The sequence below is a fragment of the Acinonyx jubatus genome, chromosome D4 (genome assembly GCF_027475565.1).
Source record: "Acinonyx jubatus isolate Ajub_Pintada_27869175 chromosome D4, VMU_Ajub_asm_v1.0, whole genome shotgun sequence".
Taxonomy (NCBI): domain Eukaryota; kingdom Metazoa; phylum Chordata; class Mammalia; order Carnivora; family Felidae; genus Acinonyx; species Acinonyx jubatus.
This window is the reverse complement of record NC_069391.1, coordinates 409,714-427,795: the sequence shown is the minus strand read 5'-3', so window position 1 is coordinate 427,795 and position 18,082 is coordinate 409,714. Positions and strand designations below refer to the sequence as shown.

The 18,082-nt window shown below is 56.2% G+C and overlaps 1 protein-coding gene across 3 annotated transcripts; it reads left to right on the top strand.

Annotated features, from left to right (window-relative positions):
• The first annotated feature begins 7,861 nt into the window (after positions 1-7,861).
• Positions 7,862-16,207, top strand: ARRDC1 (arrestin domain containing 1). 3 transcript variants are annotated; one of them, XM_027050931.2, is made up of 9 exons: positions 8,020-8,038; positions 8,370-8,820; positions 13,762-13,872; positions 14,357-14,407; positions 14,508-14,662; positions 14,898-15,080; positions 15,178-15,354; positions 15,428-15,863; positions 15,940-16,207. In XM_027050931.2, exons 3-9 carry the CDS (start codon positions 13,779-13,781, stop codon positions 16,002-16,004), a joined length of 1,161 nt encoding a protein of 386 aa, XP_026906732.1. In that variant the 5' UTR covers positions 8,020-8,038; positions 8,370-8,820; positions 13,762-13,778; the 3' UTR covers positions 16,005-16,207. The 3 variants fall into 3 exon arrangements, with proteins under 3 accessions (XP_026906731.1, XP_026906732.1, XP_053060260.1); XM_027050930.2 differs by lacking the exon at positions 8,370-8,820 and having other exon boundaries at positions 7,862-8,038; XM_053204285.1 differs by lacking the exons at positions 8,020-8,038; positions 8,370-8,820 and adding an exon at positions 10,835-13,274.
• The last annotated feature ends 1,875 nt before the right edge of the window (positions 16,208-18,082 follow it).

Below are 18,082 nucleotides of genomic sequence, written 5' to 3'. Positions count from 1 at the left end.
GCGCGCACCACCGCGAGCGGAGCTGGAGGCGGGGCGCGGCGCAGACACACCCCCGCCCGCCGCCGTCCCGCCAATCGCGGGGCGCGCACTGCGCTAGCCGCCGCGCGCCGCCGCGCCGTGGCCAACGGGAGGAAAGCGAGTGCGCCGGCGCATTGGGGAGCAGAGGTAGCGCGGGGGAGGGGCGCGGCCGGGGGCGGCGCCTGCGCGGCCTCCCCGCGCGACGTCAGTTTCGCGGGAAGCTTTGTGAAGGACGCCGCGCTCAGGCTGCTTGCTGCCGGCTCCCCGCTCGCGGCTGGGACCCAGCGCCGGGTCCTGCGCCCGGCCCCTGACTCCACGACTAGCCCGGCGGCCACCGGTTCCGCGCCCGGCCTTGCATCCCCACGCCTGACCCGGCGCCGGTCTTTCGACCCCGCGCGCAACCCCCTTGCGGAGGGCGGCTTGGCTCCACGCCCCGGGGCCGTCGGAGGGCCTGCAGGTTGAGGTTTCTGCCGGGCTCGCTGCGGCTCCCCCAGAACGGTCCCCCGTGCTCAGGACAGCGGGCAGGAGGCACGGGTGCCGCTGCGGAGTGGGGGCTGGGGAGACACCCGAGCCCAGCCCAGAATGCTGTTAGCTGGTGGCGCACCTGACCGCCTTCCTTCCTCCCTGGCCACTCACCACCTCCTCCTCACAGGGGCCCAGGTGAGGACCACGGTGGCCCGTGGTGCCCACACAGCCCATCCTCAGGCTACACCAACCTTCCTTGGGTCTCAAGCTGTTAACTAGGGTGGGGTAATGTGCCAGCCGCTCACCAGCTTGGTTCAGCTCCTTCCTGAGGACGTTGGGGGCTACCACCCTTGTCTCCTGGCAACTACTCTAGCTGGGCTTTCACCTTCCTCCCCGCCCCCCCCCCCCCCCCGAAATTACACCAGTGCACAAAACAAAAACCAGAAACCCCTGGTCATATTTCAGTGACGGAGGCAGAAAAGGCTCGTGATGAGTTATGTGCAACATTAGAAAATGATAAACACTGTGGGGGAACAAGTAGATCAGCATTAGGCAGTTGGGGGTCTAGGGAAGGTGGTGGGCAGGGTAAGCCCCATTGAGAAGTCAATTTGAACGGTGTAAGGAGAGAGGGCCATGTGGGCGTTTGGAGGAAGAGCCAGTGCAAAGTCCCTGAGCTGGGAACATCTGGCATGTTTGAAAAAGTGGGGGTGTCCATTGTGACCAGACAGGAGTGCCTGACAGAAACAGGGGTCAGGGTCAGAGAGGTGAGGGGCCAGAGGGGGGGTCAAATAGACTCATAAGGACTTTAACTTTTAGACTTAGAAAAGTGAGGCCTGTGGCACCTAGGTGGCTCAGTCGGTTAAGCGTCCGACTTCAGCTCAGGTCATGATCTCACGGTTTGTGAGTTTGAGCCCCGCGTCAGGCTCTGTGCTGACCGCTCAGAGCCTGGAGCCTGCTTCCGGATTCTGTGTCTCCCTCTCTCTCTGCCCCTCCCCTGCTCATGCTCTGTCCCTCTCTGTCTCGAAAATAAATAAAACATTTTTTAAAAAATTAGGAAAGTGAGTCCATTGGAGGATTTGAATAGAGGAATAGCTTTCCAATGAATCAAGCTGTTGATTGGGCGTGGGGGGCGGATTGGAAACAGGAAGGCTGTTTAGCAAGTGAATACAAGTAGCAAGTGAATGCAAGAGATAGAGTGTTTAGATACATGGATCCAGTGGTCTGTAGCAGTCAGGGGAGCCCTGGTTATGCTGCAGTAGCAACCCCACATTCTCATGACCTGAGTTGAAGTCAGACGCTTAACTGACTGAGCCACCCAGGTGCCCAAGACATACCTCTTCTGAGGTATTTTTGCTAAAAACAGGAGCAGAGAAATGGGGCCAAAACTGGAAAGAGAACGGAAGTCGAGAGATGGTTTTACTCTGGGAGGGGATATAGATGTTTGCTCACCAACAGGAAAGATCCCATAGAGGAGAATCACTGGCAAGAGGAGGGTTGGGAGATTAGGTGTGGCAGCTCAGCTCAGTAGGGAGAGTCTGATGTAAAGGTTCTGAAAGGCAAGTGGGTGTGGAGGCAGGAGTTTAAGGGAGTTCTCTGCTGATGAGAATTTTCTGCTTTCTCAAATAAGTAGAAAACAAAGTCATCAGTTCAAAATGAGGAAAGGGGAACAAATGTTGGGAGTCCGGGGAGAGAGGTCCAGGAATAATGTAACTGGCTAGAAAAATAGGAAAATGCAGTAGGGGGCCACACAGTGTGACTGTGTTTTTCTCAGCCTATTTCAGCTGGTGCAGAGAAAGAGAAGGGCAGGATTTAGCCAAGACTCTGGTTGTGCTGGGTGGGGGCAGGGGTGGGGTTCTGAAAGAGTGACCGGATGCTAACCCATGGCATCAGAGCTGAATGAGGAAAGGAGAGGATACCAGAGGGGGCGGGGCCAGTGGGTTGGAGTTCCCGTGGGGTCCAAAGGATTGCAGGAATTGTAGCACTAGAGAGAGTGGGCTAGCAGGACAGGAGGTGGTAGCCAGAGATGTGTGGACCCGAGATCACAAGGGAGGGCTGTGACTGTGGATGATGTTTGTATATTTTTGTTACCTACCGATGTGCAACTAACTAACCACTCCAAAATCTAGTGGCTTAAAGCAACATTGATTTAAGGATGCCTGGGTGGCTGATTAGGTTAAGCATCCGACTTGATTTTGGCTCGGGTCATGATCTCATGGTTCATGGGTTGGAGCCCCACATCAGGCTCTGCGCTGACAAAGCAGAGCCTGCTCAGGATTCTCTCTCTCTCTCTCTCTCTCTCTCTCTCTCTCTCTCTCAATAAACTTAAAAAAACAACAACAACGATTTGTTATTCCTTGCAATTCTATGCTTGTGGTCTTCTATTCCACATGGTGTCAGCTCAGTCCCTCCTTTGGTTGCAATGGATCAGAAATTCCCTGGAATTTCTTCTCTGGGTGACTTACCTTTGTGTGATGACTCATTATTCAGGGTTCCCCACATGGCCAAGCATGATAGCTGGACTTCCTTCTAACATGGAGGCTGTGCTCTAAGTGATAAGTCCCATCGTACAAACATTTATTTGGTGTCTGTTTGAGTCACCCTTGCTAGTATCCCACTGGCCAAGGCAAGTCATGAGGGCAAGCCCAAATGAGTGTAGGAGGGCTGTCCACAAGTATGGTTCACCGTGGGGGGTGGGGGGGGACTAGTGGAAGAGTCTGCCCCAGCCCACCCTTTGGCCTCCAATGATTCATACTCCTCCCTTTTGAGAGTGTGCCTCCCAAGTGACCCCAGAATCACCATCTCATCAAGGCATTAGGCTTGGAGTCCAGTATATTGTGATACGCAACAGGGCCAGATGGATGAGGCACATTGGATGTGCCATTGGATGTGTCTTTTGCTCCAAGGGCATGTTATCTGCCCCCCAATACCCAACATTCAGTGGTGAAGCACAGTTTAAGTGAACAGACCCCTGTTCAAAAAGGCGGAGTGTACCCCTAGTCACTGGTCCACAGCAATTTTGGAACCCAGCTAACACCTGTCACAATATTCCTTGATCAGGGCTTGTCTGCGCCCTGCAAATGGTTCCTTCAGTTACTGTTTTGAGTGTTCTCAGTTCCTCCCTCCGGGCACTGGGCCATGCACTTGCAGTGACCCCCTTTTCCATAGGAAACGGCCTGTGTTTGCAGCTGAGTGTCTTCGTTAGTCTGCTTCCTGCCTGTAGAAAGCAGGGGCCCAGACACCTTTTATTTCAAACTCTGTTATTTCAACCCTTAAACACACACACACACACACACACACACAAACTGGATTTCTATATATCAAAATTGTATCTCACTTTACTAAACAAAAGCTATACTGCAAATGTCTTTAAGAAGGCTGTTCTCTCCTGCGGGCTGAGTCAGGTGCTGTGGAACGATGACCTCAAGATTCTTAGAAGCCCTTTGTGTGGCTGGCAGGGTCTACGAGGACTCCCCACCCCCACCGGAAATCCTCAAATATCTTCACAAGGGATCATACAACCGTGCCCTTGAATTTATTTTAACCCTCATATTTTGCAGGAGGTACTCTGGACTTAGTTTTTACCATGATGCCATTTCTCACCTTTAGAACTATTTGCCGCCTGTAAAGGCCGAGAATGAGAAAAAGTTTTGATTTTCCAACGTAGCAAGACCTGGCTTGGAAATACCTCATCTACCTGCTGCCGGAGTATGGAACAGCTACTTCTTTGGTACGTTCTCTCCTTGATCTCAGTTAGGCTAACTGAGCAAACCCAATCAGCCTCGAAGCTTTCTGCTGGGAAAATCAGATCATTAGACACATTTTGTGTCTTCCATGTTACCACAGGCCACGGGCTCACCATTTTCCTGCCAATTCTGAACATGGCCTCCCTCAGCTGAGTTCTCACTGCCAGTGTCCACCTGCTGCCTGCTTCAAAGTCAGTGTCAGATTTTAGAATTTTACTGCAGCAATATCTCACTCCCAAGTGCCAACTTCTGTCCCAGGCATCTGTTGCTGCATCACAAACCACCCCCAAATTCAGCAGGTTAAAACCACTTTATTCTCCTGTGACCCGTGGTGTAGCTTGGGCTCAGCTGGTGGCTTCTTCTGCAGTTGCAGGTGTGGCAGTTTGTCTCAAAGGGTCACAATCAATCCCTTCCCTCTGTGGGTGTGGTGCTTCCCCCACACCAGTCCTGTGACCGTTTTGATGCACTTCATGGTGTAGAAAGTTCTGGGACCTCTGAGCCCAGGCCTGAGGACTGGCAGTTTCACCTTCCCCCCTCTAGGGGACTTGCTGCCAGGTAATCAGTCTCACTCTCTGGAGGCCACTGTGCTGTGCAGAACCCCATGTGGAGAAGCCTCATGGAAGAGACACCCGACCAGCCTCAGTTGAGGCATTAGACATGTAAATGAAAAACAGATCTTGGACTTTCTGTCCTCAGCAGACCCCACACAGAGTGGAAAAGCCCCCTGGCTGAATGCAGCCTAATTTTCAGAATAAGTAACAAATCAGGATGGTTTGGGTCACTCACACAACCAGTCATTGGTTGTGACTGATGCAGGCAGTCTGGGATGTTTTCACTCCCCCGTGCAGGCATTCTCTCCCTCTCTCTCCCTCTCTGCGATCTCTCTGATTTCTCCAGTAGGGTAACCAGATACTTTGAAATGGTAGTTCAGGACGCCAAGGGAATACGAACAAGCTGTGAGGCCTCCTTAGAGCCAGCAACTTCTATGGCATCTGTTTCATTGCAGTCCAGGTAGTTAAAGCAAGGGGACAGCCCAGATTCTGCAGGAGGGGAAGGAGCCCAACATTCTGATGGGAGGAACAGTGTAAATATAAAGGGATGGCAGAAATTGTTGCCAGACATCTTTGCAGACAAACTAAGGAAGCCATTGAGAGAGCTGCTTAAGTCAGCTGAGGGGGCTCTTGGAGGAGAGGAGACATGGGAACAAGAGAACTGAATCAATCATGTTATTTTTCTGTATCTCACAATGCTTTGACATCTTGGGAGCCTCGCTGGCTGGGGAGAGGCTGCCCCTCCCAGGGCTAGCTACTTCCTAGAGGTATCAACTTGCCTGGGAACACACCTTTCACATGCAAACCAGCCAATCTAGAGGCCATACCCCCAAACACCTCCTCTATGAAACTCAGACACCAAGCCAATATTCTCCTAGCCTAAATCATTGTAGGGCCAGATACTGGACGACTAGAGAACACCCTTACAGCCCAGAGACCACTGGAGTGATGTATTTGATCCTAAGCTTGCTCAAATTTGCCTACCCTGCTTCACCCATTCCTTCGCACAGAGGACACAATCAAGGCTCTGGGCCACGCGCGTTCCTAACAAATTCTGCCTCCTGACCAACCCGGAACTTCCCTAAGTGCTCCCTCCTCTTGGGAAGGAGAAGTACTACACTCTTCTTTCAAGGCAATTGTCCCTGCATCTGTCACCTTGTCACACCTAATTGAAACAAATCCCAGGTACATTTTAAGATAGAGAGCAGGGGTTTGGAAGGATATTCCACGATTCTGGAGTCACTAAGAATTCCTGCAACGGTGATATTGGAGAGCATGACAGTGAGTCAGGAGCGGAAATCACCAAAAAGGGGGATTGACTTGGGCTTTGAAGATGACAGTAACAGGGGAGCAGTGGATTACTATTCTGAGAAAATGAGTTAAACTTGGGGGCCCTTAGGGAGGAGGCAAATGGTCTGGAGGTTGTTGTAAGGGGTCAGGAGAGCACACAGTCCAGGTTCAGATGTACAGGGGTTTCGGGAAAATAAACATGTACAGCTGAGAGGCCCTAGGGGGAAGCCTGGGTTACATGAGAGCATGAGCACTCAGGGAAGTCAGGGCCGTTGTGCTGATGGCTTAAGTGAGGACACAGCAGCGGTTTCCAGAACAGGGGATGGGTGGGTGACGGTGCAGAGTTGTATGGGGGCTCCATTTCTTGTGGCTTACTTATCTTAGCAGCAGCCAACAAATTCTCTCCCCCCCCCCCCCCCCGAAAACACTTCCTTCTTGACTTCTGTTGTGGACATTGGGCCTTTTTGGGTTGCCCGTTATCCTCCTTCTTCCCAGAGGGACCCTGAACTCCTTGTTCCGGAATTCCTCCATTTGCCTGGTATTGACAGAGAAATGCCTTAAGTGTGGCCAATCAGACCCCTCCCTCTCCCCCAACATCCGAATCCCAAGCAAGCCAGGCCGGCGGTGCTGGCTGCACACTGCTGGCCCTTCGGGGCCTCAGGCCCCTCCTTTTCCTCAGCTTGGCCCAGTGGAATCCCCCCAGCCTATGAGCCTCTCTCCTTTTGCTGGAGGGCCAGGTGAGGTTTTTTTGTGGCTTTCACTCAAAACCCTTGATGTCATCAGCACCCTGACTTACCATCTTCCAATAGGGGACTGAAAATCTTTAGTCTTCCTCAAACTCAATCGTACATGTACCTACCGAGCCTCTTAGATTCTGCTCCTCATGACTTTGTCCCATCCCCTAAGCAATTTATATCTAAGCCAGTTTTCTCCATCAGAAAATGCCACCCCCATTCACGCAGGTGTTCTGGACAAAAACCCGGGCCACCCTGACGCCCTCCTTCAGGCGCTCCCACGCGTAAGGCGCCGCTGGGCGCCCTGCACTGCTCTGCGCAAGCAGCGCGTCCCTCGCGGGGCTCCCTCACGGGTCCGCCGTCCCCCACAGTCCCCGCTCCACAGGGACCTCTCAGAGAGGGTAGGTCAGAGGAGGTCCCACTCCCATCCCCGTCCCGGGGCGCCGCTCTCGAGCCTGGGGTGCCCGGACAGCCCGGCACCTCCGCCGGCGGCTCGCTACCCAGCGACGCCGCCACCGGCACAGGTGTGCGCGGCCCCCGTGGGGATCGCCCGGCTCTCCGCCGCGCGCCACCCCGCCATCCCGCACGTGGCCCGCCCCCCGTGACGTCCTTCCGCCGAGCGACGCGGGACCGCCCTCCGCAGCGAGCCCGCAGCGACCGGGCGGAGGCTGGGGAGGGGGCACCGGCCCGGCCCGCCCCTCGGCAGGTGAGCCGGCCGCGCTCCCCGGGGCCACCAGGGGGCGCCCGCGCGCCGGGTTCCCGCGAGCCGCGCCGTTATCCACCCCGCGGGCGGGCTAGCGTGGCGGGCGGGGAGGGCAGAGGCAGGGAGTTGGTGGTGGAGAGGAGGGGGAAGAGGCGGAGGACGGACCCTGGCAGGGCTCGGTGAAGGGCCGAGGAAGGCTGGAGCCCGGGGGCCGGGGGAAGAGCCGGCAGAAGAGGACGCTGGAGCTGGGGGCTGGCCGGGGAGGGTCGGGGGGCGGGCACAGGGGAGTGGGCGGGCCCGGCGGGGAGGGTCGAGGGCGGGGCCGGGAGGGTCGGGGGCGGGGCCGGGAAGGCGGGGCTCGTAGCGCGGCGGCGGGAGGGGGCATCAGTGCGCGGCCGCCCGGCCAGGGCGGCGGCATGGGGCGGGTGCAGCTCTTCGAGGTCTGCCTGAGCCACGGCCGCGTCGTCTACAGCCCTGGAGAACCGCTGGCGGGGGCCGTGCGCGTGCGTCTGGGGGCGCCGTTGCCCTTCCGAGGTGGGAGCGGGGTCCCCTCGGGGGAGGGCCGGGCCGGCGGGGCTCAGGTGGCTGCGCAGCACCTGCGGCAGGGCCGGGGCTCCCGGAAGCGGCAGCCCGTGGCACTGGGGCCTGGACCCGCGGAGCCTGTGGCGCCACCTGCCGCCGCCTCCCTTAGTCTCCCGCCGGCCTTGGGAGCCTTGGGCCCCGCCGGCTGCGGGGAGGACTAGGGTGCGGCCAGCCGGGCAGCGCAGAGCCGCCGGGGTGGGTGGCTGGTGGCAGTGGGGGCGGAGCAGGGAAGCCCGGGTGGCCCAGTCCTTCCGCATCTGCCCTTCCTGTTCTCTCCTCCTAGGGTCGGCTAGAGTCGGGGGCAGGGGTTTAGATCCTGCCCACCTTGCCGAAGGCCACTCTGACTTGGATGCATGCACGCCCCCGACCCTCCCTGCCAGTTCTGCAGGGTCCGCTGGGCCCCGCCCCTGCTGGGCCCTCACCTGGAGCCCGGCCCACGTTGGGCTTTCTCTCCCCACATGCCCAGGCCCCTGGCGCAGGCCCTCCCTCCTCGCGGTCCCGCGGCATACCCGCTTCCACCCAGGCTGAGGTTTGGCCTTGTGAGCTGGGAGGGTCTTGCTCATCCCTCCGTGACCCAGGCGTTCAGCCCAGTGAGCGTCTAGGAGCTGAACCCGAGCCCTGCTAGCCGGTCCTTTGCTCGCACAGGCATTTGGGACTTTGGGACTGGAAGTTAGCTTGCTGCTGCGGTCATCCCTAGGGCTCTCTGCAGGTGCTGGCCTTATCTGCCATCTGAGGTATGGACAGGGCTCTGGATGGGACTTCAGCGTTCAGCCCTCAGGGTGCAGTGAGCAAAGCTGCAGCCCCGGGGCCTCTATGCCCGATCACTGGCTCTGAGTGCAAGGCTGTGTGTGAGGGTGTTCCTGCTGGGGTGCTTCTCCACCTTGGCGTGCTTGGCCAAAACCGTAGCCGTCAGGCATCGCTCTGGACCTTGATCCTCTGGGCGTTAGTGTGGTTGACTGCTCAGTGCTTATGGTGCCTACTGAGGACTGAGAGCCACTGCCCACCTTTCTGGGCAGGTGCTGCCCCTGTCCTGGATGGGTCTGACCCTTGACGTTTCTGTGTTTGAGGCCACATGGCTCTAGAAAGAAACTGAGTGGGTGTAGATGCTTCTGGTCAGGTGTCTGGCCTAGTGGGGCCTCCCCCTGATGACTGTTGTCTCCTTTCTTGTCTCCTTAGTTGGAGTTTGGAGTTTGAGTGGGGGTAGTTATGTTTGTGGCAGGGGGCCCTGTGACAGTGCAGCCCTTCCCTGGGGCACAAGTGACAGGTGAGAGGTGTCATGGGGCTGAGGGAGAGCCCAGGGTGCAGGAAGGAGGGGCAGGCTTGTGGCTGGGGGGACAACCACTGTGAGACCCCATGCAGAGCTCACTGCCTCGCTCATCCGCCCAGTCATGTTCCCATAGCAAACACACCGTTACTGACTAGAGCAAAAGGATGGCCTGGCCTGGGCAGAGCCCCCAGCAACCATGTGATAGGTGAGATGTGGGTGAATGGACAGGGCATAGGATACCAAGGGAGCCCTTGGTGGTGGTCCTGATGGTAAATGTACTAGCCGAGCCCCTGATTAGGAGAGGGAAGATGGGGGTATCGGCCAAAAAGCAGATGGATAGTGACTTCAAGCCAGAGGGGTTATTCTTCAGATTGTCCCCAGGGGCCTAGATGGAATGTGGGTGCTGGGGCTGCTCTAAGGCTTCCTCTAGCCCTAGCTGGGTGTGGAAAAGGCAAGACTGTGGTTCTTTCATTCTTTAAAAAAATCTTTTTTAATGTTTATTTATTTTTGAGATAGAGACAGAGCATGAACGGGGGGAGGGTCAGAGAGAGAGGGAGACACAGAATCAGGCTCCAGGCTCTGAGCTGTCAGCACAGAGCCCGACGCGGGGCTTGAACTCAGGGACCGTGAAATCACGACCTGAGTGGAAGTCAGACACTTAACCGACTGAGCCACCCAGGCGCCCCATTTAAAAAAACTTTTTTGGGGCGCCTGGGTGGCTCAGTCGGTTAAGCGTCCTACTTCGGCTCAGGTCGTGATCTCGCAGTCCGTGAGTTCGAGCCCCGCGTCAGGCTCTGTGCTGACAGCTCAGAGCCTGGAGCCTGTTTCAGATTCTGTGTCTTCCTCTCTCTGACCCTCCCCCATTCATCTCTGTCTCTCTCTGTCTCAAAAATAAATAAAGGTTAAAAAAAAAATTAAAAAAACAACAAACTTTTTTTTTTAAATGTTTATTTATTTTTGAGATAGAGACCAAGCATGAACGGGGGAGGGTCAGAGAGAGAGGGAGACACAGAATCTGAAGCATCTTTCATCTTAAGATACCTGTTCAGCTCCTGTTACCAGCCAGTGATGCGACAGGGAGGCCCTCCACCCCTCTGGGAGGACATGGAGGTGGCGAGGACAGCAGGTCTTTCCTGGGGGGCTCCTAGTCTTACCCACTAAATACTTGTCTGAGGAGGGACAGTGATGATTTGCACTTCAGCTATGAGGGCACTGGCTGTCCTCAGAGCTACTGTAGAAAGCTGGGGAAGGAACCGGTTTCCTGGAGCCCAAGTCCAGCTGAGCCTGAGGCTGGGGGTCACACGGGGGTGCACTCTTTTCTGGCATTGAGGGAGGGTGGTACCCAGACGACAGCAGTGGTCAGCTCCCAGCTCTGTCAGTTCCCTGAGCTGTCACTGCAGGCCAGACACTATTCTCCCCACCTCCCGTGGACCAACTCTATAAACCTCCAGAGCAACCCTGAGAGGTGGGCACCATTATTATTGTCATGTTTCAGATTTGGACACAGGACAGACAGAAGTGCCTCACAGGCCAGAGCTTTAGTGAAAAGATGTGGCAAAAGGTGGGCTGCTGTGGATTTGTGGGAGCTGGTGGAGGTGGGCGAGACCTTTGGGACCAGAATGAAGAGTGATGGCAGGTGGTGCAAGGGAGGAGGGCTACTGGACAGGGGAGGGCTGGCTGAGGAGGAAAGTTCTAGAAGTCTCTCTGGAACACAGTCCACATGATGATGTTCCTTAGAGAACTGGAGCAGCCCCAGACCCACTGTTAGAACTGAAACACTTTTAAACCTAGATGGTACAGCAGGGCTTGTTTCTGTGTGGCAGAGGCTGTCCCTTACCAGAACATACCTCCCCTGTCCTGTGGCTGTGCTGCCACCCATCACACTGGTGATGGTCATGGTCACCTGCGGGAGCAGATCTCCCCCTGCAGGAGGTGGGAGGGACAAGCCTGCTGTGTGTATCTGTCCCCTGCACCTCCATTGTTCTCCTGTGGAGGAGAGTGCAGAGGAACAGGCTGTTTGACTCCAAGACAGTGATTGGAAGCTGCTCATTCAGGCAAGGTCTCTGAAGAGGCTTAGGCATGTGTGCAAAAAGAGGCTCTTTGCCTGCACATTGGGAAGGTCATAGAACTTGCCCCCCACCCGGAATACCCCAAGGGTCGATTTGATACTGTTTGTTTTTCTAGGGTCAGGTGACCCCATGGCTTGTTCACCAGAATTCTGGGGGCCAAGTTCAGTCTGGGTGGGTGACTGTTTTAACCATCCTGCTGTTGGACGTGGGCTACGCCTAGATAGTCCTCGGTACCAGTGTTGCTCGAAGCTCTTGGGTAGCTAGGGTGGATTCTTTTTTTTTTTTTTTTTTAATGTGTATTTATTTTTGAGGGAGAGCACAAGTAGGGAATGGGCAGACAGAGAGGGGGACAGAAGATCTGAAGCAGGCTCTGGGCTGACAGCAGTGAGCCCGATATGGGGCTTGAACTCACAAACTGTGAGATCATGACCTGAGCCGAAGTCGGACTCTCATCCGATTGAACCACCCAGGTGCCCTATAGGGTGGATTCTAAGAACTGTTGAGTCCCCTGGTATGTGTGTGTAAGATCACAGCAGATCTTCCTGGTGCTTTTTCAGGGCCCCTGTAGTAGCCTACAGTTTGATCACCATAAAGGAGTGTGCTTTCCGTCTCCTAACACGTGTCAAAATATTTAATATCTGCCAGTCTGATGGGTTAAAATGGTAACTCATATGAGCCTCTCTGATTTCCACTGAGGTTGGACGTCTGTTCTTGTCTGTTTCTATGTAAAAGTTTCTACATAACAAGTCACTCCTAAGTCAAGTTGTTTAAAATGACCATCTTACTATGACCCACAGTGCTGTGGATTAGGAATTTGGGCAGAGTGATTCTTCAGCTGTGTGTGCCATCCATTGGGGTCACTTGACGGTTTTCAGCTGGCACTGGGCCAATCTGGGGACCACTTAACTCCTTCTGGCACACTGTGCTGGTCCCAGCGTTCATAGGACAGCCAGATTCAAGGGAGAGTGCACCCCCTCCATGGGGAGTGTTAAAGTTACGTGGCATCTGGAATTGTCACACTTCCCGTCCTTGTTCTGTTCACTCCCCTGTCGTGTTTCTCTTGGGCTGTGTTGGTCTATAGGAGCATCACTGATGTCCCAGATTTCTGGGATGGGAACAATTCTGGGTCTGGCCCTAGGAAGGGATGGCTGATGGAGTGTGGATTAGAAATCAGGATCCAGTCACAGGCAGTGCCAACAGGGGTGGAGGATGAGCCAAGGGTTCACGGTGGGGGGAAAGCCCGGTGGTCTGTGGATGGCTAACAGGAGGCCTGTTTGGCAGGATGGAGTCAGCCTGGGGAGACATGAACATGGCTGGTGTGGCTGGCTCCTGGCCCTGGACACTTGGGATACCAGGTTCCTCCTGCCTGGTGGCTCTGTCAGATTCTGAGTCACCTTGCCCTCACTGGACCATCGAGTTGGGAGGAAGAGGAGGGGCTGGGCAGGGAGGCTAACATCTTTGGCCTTGTCTCAACACGGGGCAGGGAAAGAAGTGGAGCTGCCAGGAGTGAGAGTCACGGAGCTCCCAGCCCCTCTCTGCTTGGTTCTCCAGCCGTGCTGTCTTCTTGGTTGTCCAGCCACAGCCTGTGACCATAGTGGTCTCTGGGCATATGTCCATTAGAGTGAGGAATTTGAGTTCCCGACCACAGAAAGGTGGGGTGACCTGTGCTTCTGGTCTGGGTGCTTCCACAGGAGAGTCGGGGAGAGGACGGAACCATCTCTTGATGTTGAAAACCAGTCCTCCTGGGCAGCACTGGTCCAGGAAGTCAAGGGTGTCCTCACCTGCCAGTGTGCCATACTGTTGGGTACCTTATCTGCTCAGGCAGGTCTGACCACATTCCTGTGTCATGAGGGTGAGCAGTTAGTTTCCTGGAGCATAAAGGGGTGCCTCCCAGCCTAGCTGACTTGCCTGTGAGGCAGCAGGAAGTAGGGTTGGAGGTCAGCGGCTCCCATGGGCTTCTGTTCCATCATTGGTGTCCCAAGCATGCCCTATAGGCAGCTAAGTCTTCACAGGTCTGGTGGGCCCAGGGGTGGCTGGGAACAGAGGTTAACAGGCTGGGGTTGTCCAGGTGTCATCTGAGTGACCACTGGGGCCTTCCTGTTCTGGGCTTCAGGACAGACGTAACTCCGTGCCTCACTGCCGTGGGAGCACTGTACTGGGAGTATCGCAAGATGGAGGATGGACAGGAGGCATCCTCTGGAGAGCAGCAGGCCACTTGCTGGCCTGCCTAAGTCCCAGCACCCTTTAGTGCTGCAAGCCCTACCTAAGTCTCTGTGGTGGGGGCAGGGAGGGGTCGAGGACAGTAGCTGGCTGGGACTCACGCCATCCCCCCCTTGCAGCCATCCGAGTGACCTGCATGGGTTCCTGCAGGGTGTCCAACAAGGCCAATGATGCAGCGTGGGTAGTGGAGGAGGGCTACTTCAACAGTGCGCTGTCGCTGGCTGACAAGGGTGAGTTTGGGAGACTGTACTTGGCCTCACTGTGTATAGTGACCCCGCCCACGGCAGACCTTGGTTGAGCGTGGGGCCCGTCTGTCCACCCAACCTCCCCATCAGGCTCTGGGACCCCCGTGCTGGCTCACCCTCTAGCACTACTTGGCATCCTGATGTGCTTCTCTCCCCATCAGGCTCTGGGTATTGCCTGATAGGGGTTGGGTGGCTGAAGGGGGCCAGTTCCTTCTTGATTTGGGTGGGCTCTGGCTCCTGGAACAGCCCCATCTCCCTTTCCTGTTCAAGCCAAGATTTTGCATCGCTTCCTTTGCCCAGGCTGCAGCCCGTTGCTGCTGTCGTGCCTGGACTCAGAGGCTGGGAGACCCAGTAGCCAGAGTCCGTGTGAGCTGGTCAGCTGCAGGGCCTGCTTCCAACCTGTGTCCTGTGGTGTCACCTCAAGGCTCCTGAGCCCCCTCTCCCCTACACCCCCCTCCTGTCTCTGCAGGAAGCCTGCCCGCTGGAGAGCACAACTTCCCCTTTCAGTTCCTGCTTCCTGGTAAGAGCCCAGCCTTGCCTGGCCAGGCCTCTTGGTGACAGTTGGTGGACAGGAGGTGGGGCAGGGGGCAGTTGGGTGCCATTCCCTGCTCTCTCTCCAGCCACAGCGCCAACGTCCTTTGAAGGCCCTTTTGGGAAGATTGTACACCAGGTGCGGGCCACCATCGACACACCACGTTTTTCCAAGGATCACCAGTGCAGCCGTGTGTTCTATATCTTGAGCCCCCTGAATCTGAACAGCATCCCTGACATCGAGGTGAGGATGGAGCGGTGGTCTCCTGGGTGGTCCCCACCTTTGCCAGATGTCCTGTCCTCAACTAAGATGAGGTGGCCGGGCTCTAGAAGAGCAGCGGCCTCTCTGTCCCGAGCTAACTGTGCTGTGTCTGGGGGGCAGGGGATAGCATGGCACAGTGGGCTTGTTCAGCGAGAGGCCTTAGGGATCTAGGCTGCCCACGCCCACCAAACCCCCTCACTACTGCCCTCCCCTCAAGCAACCCAACGTGGCCTCCACCACCAAGAAGTTCTCCTACAAGCTGGTGAAGACGGGCAGCGTGGTCCTCACCGCCAGCACCGACCTCCGTGGCTACGTGGTGGGCCAGGTGCTGCGGCTGCAGGCTGACATCGAGAACCAGTCAGGCAAGGACACCAGCCCTGTGGTAGCCAGTCTGCTGCAGGTCAGAGTCCCCTCTGACTGTCAGGGCCTGTCCCCATGGGACCAGAGGAGGGGTAGGTGCCTGGCCTGCCCAGGCTCACAGGCCGGCCCTTCCCCAGAAAGTATCCTACAAGGCCAAGCGCTGGATCTATGATGTGCGGACCATCGCAGAGGTAGAGGGTGCGGGTGTCAAGGCCTGGAGGCGGGCGCAGTGGCAAGAGCAGATCCTGGTGCCTGCCCTGCCCCAGTCAGCCCTGCCAGGTTGCAGCCTTATCCACGTGGACTACTACTTGCAGGTGCTGGGGGTTGGAGGGAGCGGGGTGGGAAAGGGGGGCAGGTGGCCTAGCCTCACTCTCCCATCCTCCCCAGGTCTCCCTGAAGGTGCCTGAAGCCACCGTGACCCTTCCTGTCTTCATCGGCAATATTGCTGTGAACCACGCCCCGCTGAGCCCCCGGCCAGGCCCAGGGCTGCCTCCTGGGGCCTCAATCCCGGTGGTGCCCTCCGCACCGCCCCAGGAGGAGGCGGAGGCTGCGGCCAGCAGCCCCCACTTTGCAGACGCAGTCTCCCTCTCCACGAAGAGCCACTCACAGCAGCAGTCACTACCTGCCACCTTCAGCTCTGTGCCTGCTGCCCCTGAGCCCCGCCCTCAGGATGGCAGCCCTGCTCCCCACCCACTGCCCCCTCCCTTGTGCATCTCTACAGGTGCCACTGTTCCCTACTTTGCAGAGGGTTCAGGAGGGCCAGTGCCCACCACCAGTACCTTGATCCTGCCCCCAGAATACAGCTCATGGGGTTATCCCTATGGTGAGTGAGAGGCCTGGGGTCTGGCTGGGGGAGAGGGCCCCATGAGCCCCTTGCAGACTTTGCTCTTTCCCCGCAGAGGCCCCGCCATCCTATGAGCAGAGCTGTGGCGGTGCAGATCCCAGCCTGACGCCCGGGAGCTGACCCTGTGCCGCCTTTTCCGGGTGGGCTGACCTCTGCCCTGGGACCGGGCGCCCAGGGCCTCGTGCCTTTGCTCCTGGCCTGGCCCGGCGCACTCAGGACCTGCTGCTGCCCGGCCGTTCCTCGCAGCCTCCGCCTCGGGATCAGCCTCTCCCCGGGGACTGGGGCCTAGAGAGATGGAGTGTAAATAAAGCGCTTCATTTGTAGAGCTGGGCACAGGCCGGCCTCTCTGGCGCCCTCCTCCAGCTCAGTGCGCGGCGGCCTAACCCTGGGGGCCTTCCTAGGCGCGCGCCCTCCTCCTGGCCCCGCCCCTCCCGGGCACGCGCTCTCCAGGCCCTGCCCCTCTATTGGTTCTGGGCCCCCGTCTTCTGGGTCTCCCAGTCCCTTCCTGGGCGCGTGCCCCTCTCCTCGGTTATGGGCCCATCCTTCCTGGTGCCTAGGGCTGGAAGACAGGCTGGGGGAGCGGGACCAACCAGCGTGGGCCGGTTAACTTCAACTCGGGCCCAGCTGGCCTTCGCTTTTATGGTTCTGCTTAAGGATGTGCCCTTTAAGCTGGGCTTGCATGTCTGGGGCCTTGGCATTAATTTAAAATGTATTTGTCACATGGGGAGATCACCCCTGTTCCGTTTGATTGTCACAAACCTTGGACTTTCCCCTCTAGCACCCATCATCCCAGGGGAAGCGGCTCAGACCTCCTTGTCAGAGGAAATCCCTTGGGGGATGAGGAGGAGGGCTTGCCCAAGCCTCTGCCTCTTGTGCTATTCCCTTACCCTTGGCCTCAAGTCTCAAGTCCCTGCTGTTGTCACTGCTACTCTGGCTGTGAGGGATACTGTTGCTCCCCTCTCATCCAAGTGTGAACACAAGGCCAAGGCCACACCTGCTCCTGAGGTCCCCTTCAAATGCCTATTGTCTAGGATCCAAGGAACCCAAGAACAAATAAAAACCGGGTTCGGAAGAGCAACGTTTACCGAAGGGACATCTGCAGATGTTCCAGGGCTGAGGGGAGGGTCTGTAAATGCCCAACGGGGCCAATGATTGTGGACTGTGCTTTAGGAAATAATGGAGGTGTGGTTAAGATAAGACTTTGGGTTCAAATTCCCTATCTGCCATATGGTGAGGGAGTGACTGGATAGGTGTCTGTTACCTTAATCTAGAAGACATTTATGGGATTATGAGAAGACATATTGAGCCCCTGCCCATTTACTTCTTGTACACTTAACAGTCCAGAAGTGCAAAATTTGGGCCTGGTGACCTAGCTGTCATTCTCCAGTTCGGGCTTCCACTCCTGGGTCCAGAGTGGCCATTCCAGATTTCATCATCACCCAGTTTACTGGGCCTGCACCTCTAACTTCTTGGGGGGGGGGGTATAGGCTGGGAAGTAGATTCTATCATTTGTGCAAACATCCACCCAGCTACCTTTGACAGTTGGAAATGTGCTCTTTAGTCAGGTAGCCACGTACCCAGCTAAAACGTTACTATTTGTTGGACAAGGAGAGGATAAACATTGGAGGAAAGCTCAAAATATGCCACAAGGAGGATAATCTGCAAACCATCTGTTAGCGGTAGCCTCATAGTTGAAAATGTGCCTGGGTTTCAATCCTGTCTCTGCCTCTCAACAGTCAGGTAGTCTTGAGGGCACTCAACTCTTTTGCTTTGGTTTCCTCACTCAGAACGTGGGTAAGAGTCTTGCGTCTCAGGACTGATGTGATGGTTCACATGGCATGTGTTAAAAACTGCACTTAACATAAATGATCAATGATCATACAAGGATAGGGTGGGTTGGGCTGGCAGAGCAAAACGGGAGCATATCCTACTTCTGACGCATTGACTTATGGTCAGTGTTTGCCTGGTAAAGGATTTTTTCTCCACATCTTATTCACTCAACAAATATTTATTTTTTTCTCCTGCATGCCAAGCATTGTTATAAGCACTAAGGCGTACAAGATAAAAGTCCCTGACTTTCTGGACTTACATTTTAATGGGAAAGACAGACAATATAACAGTGGCGTGCCAAGGAGTAAAATAAAGCAAGGAAGTTCTCGGGTGCAGTATTGTTTTCGGTAGGGAGGTAAGGGAAGGCT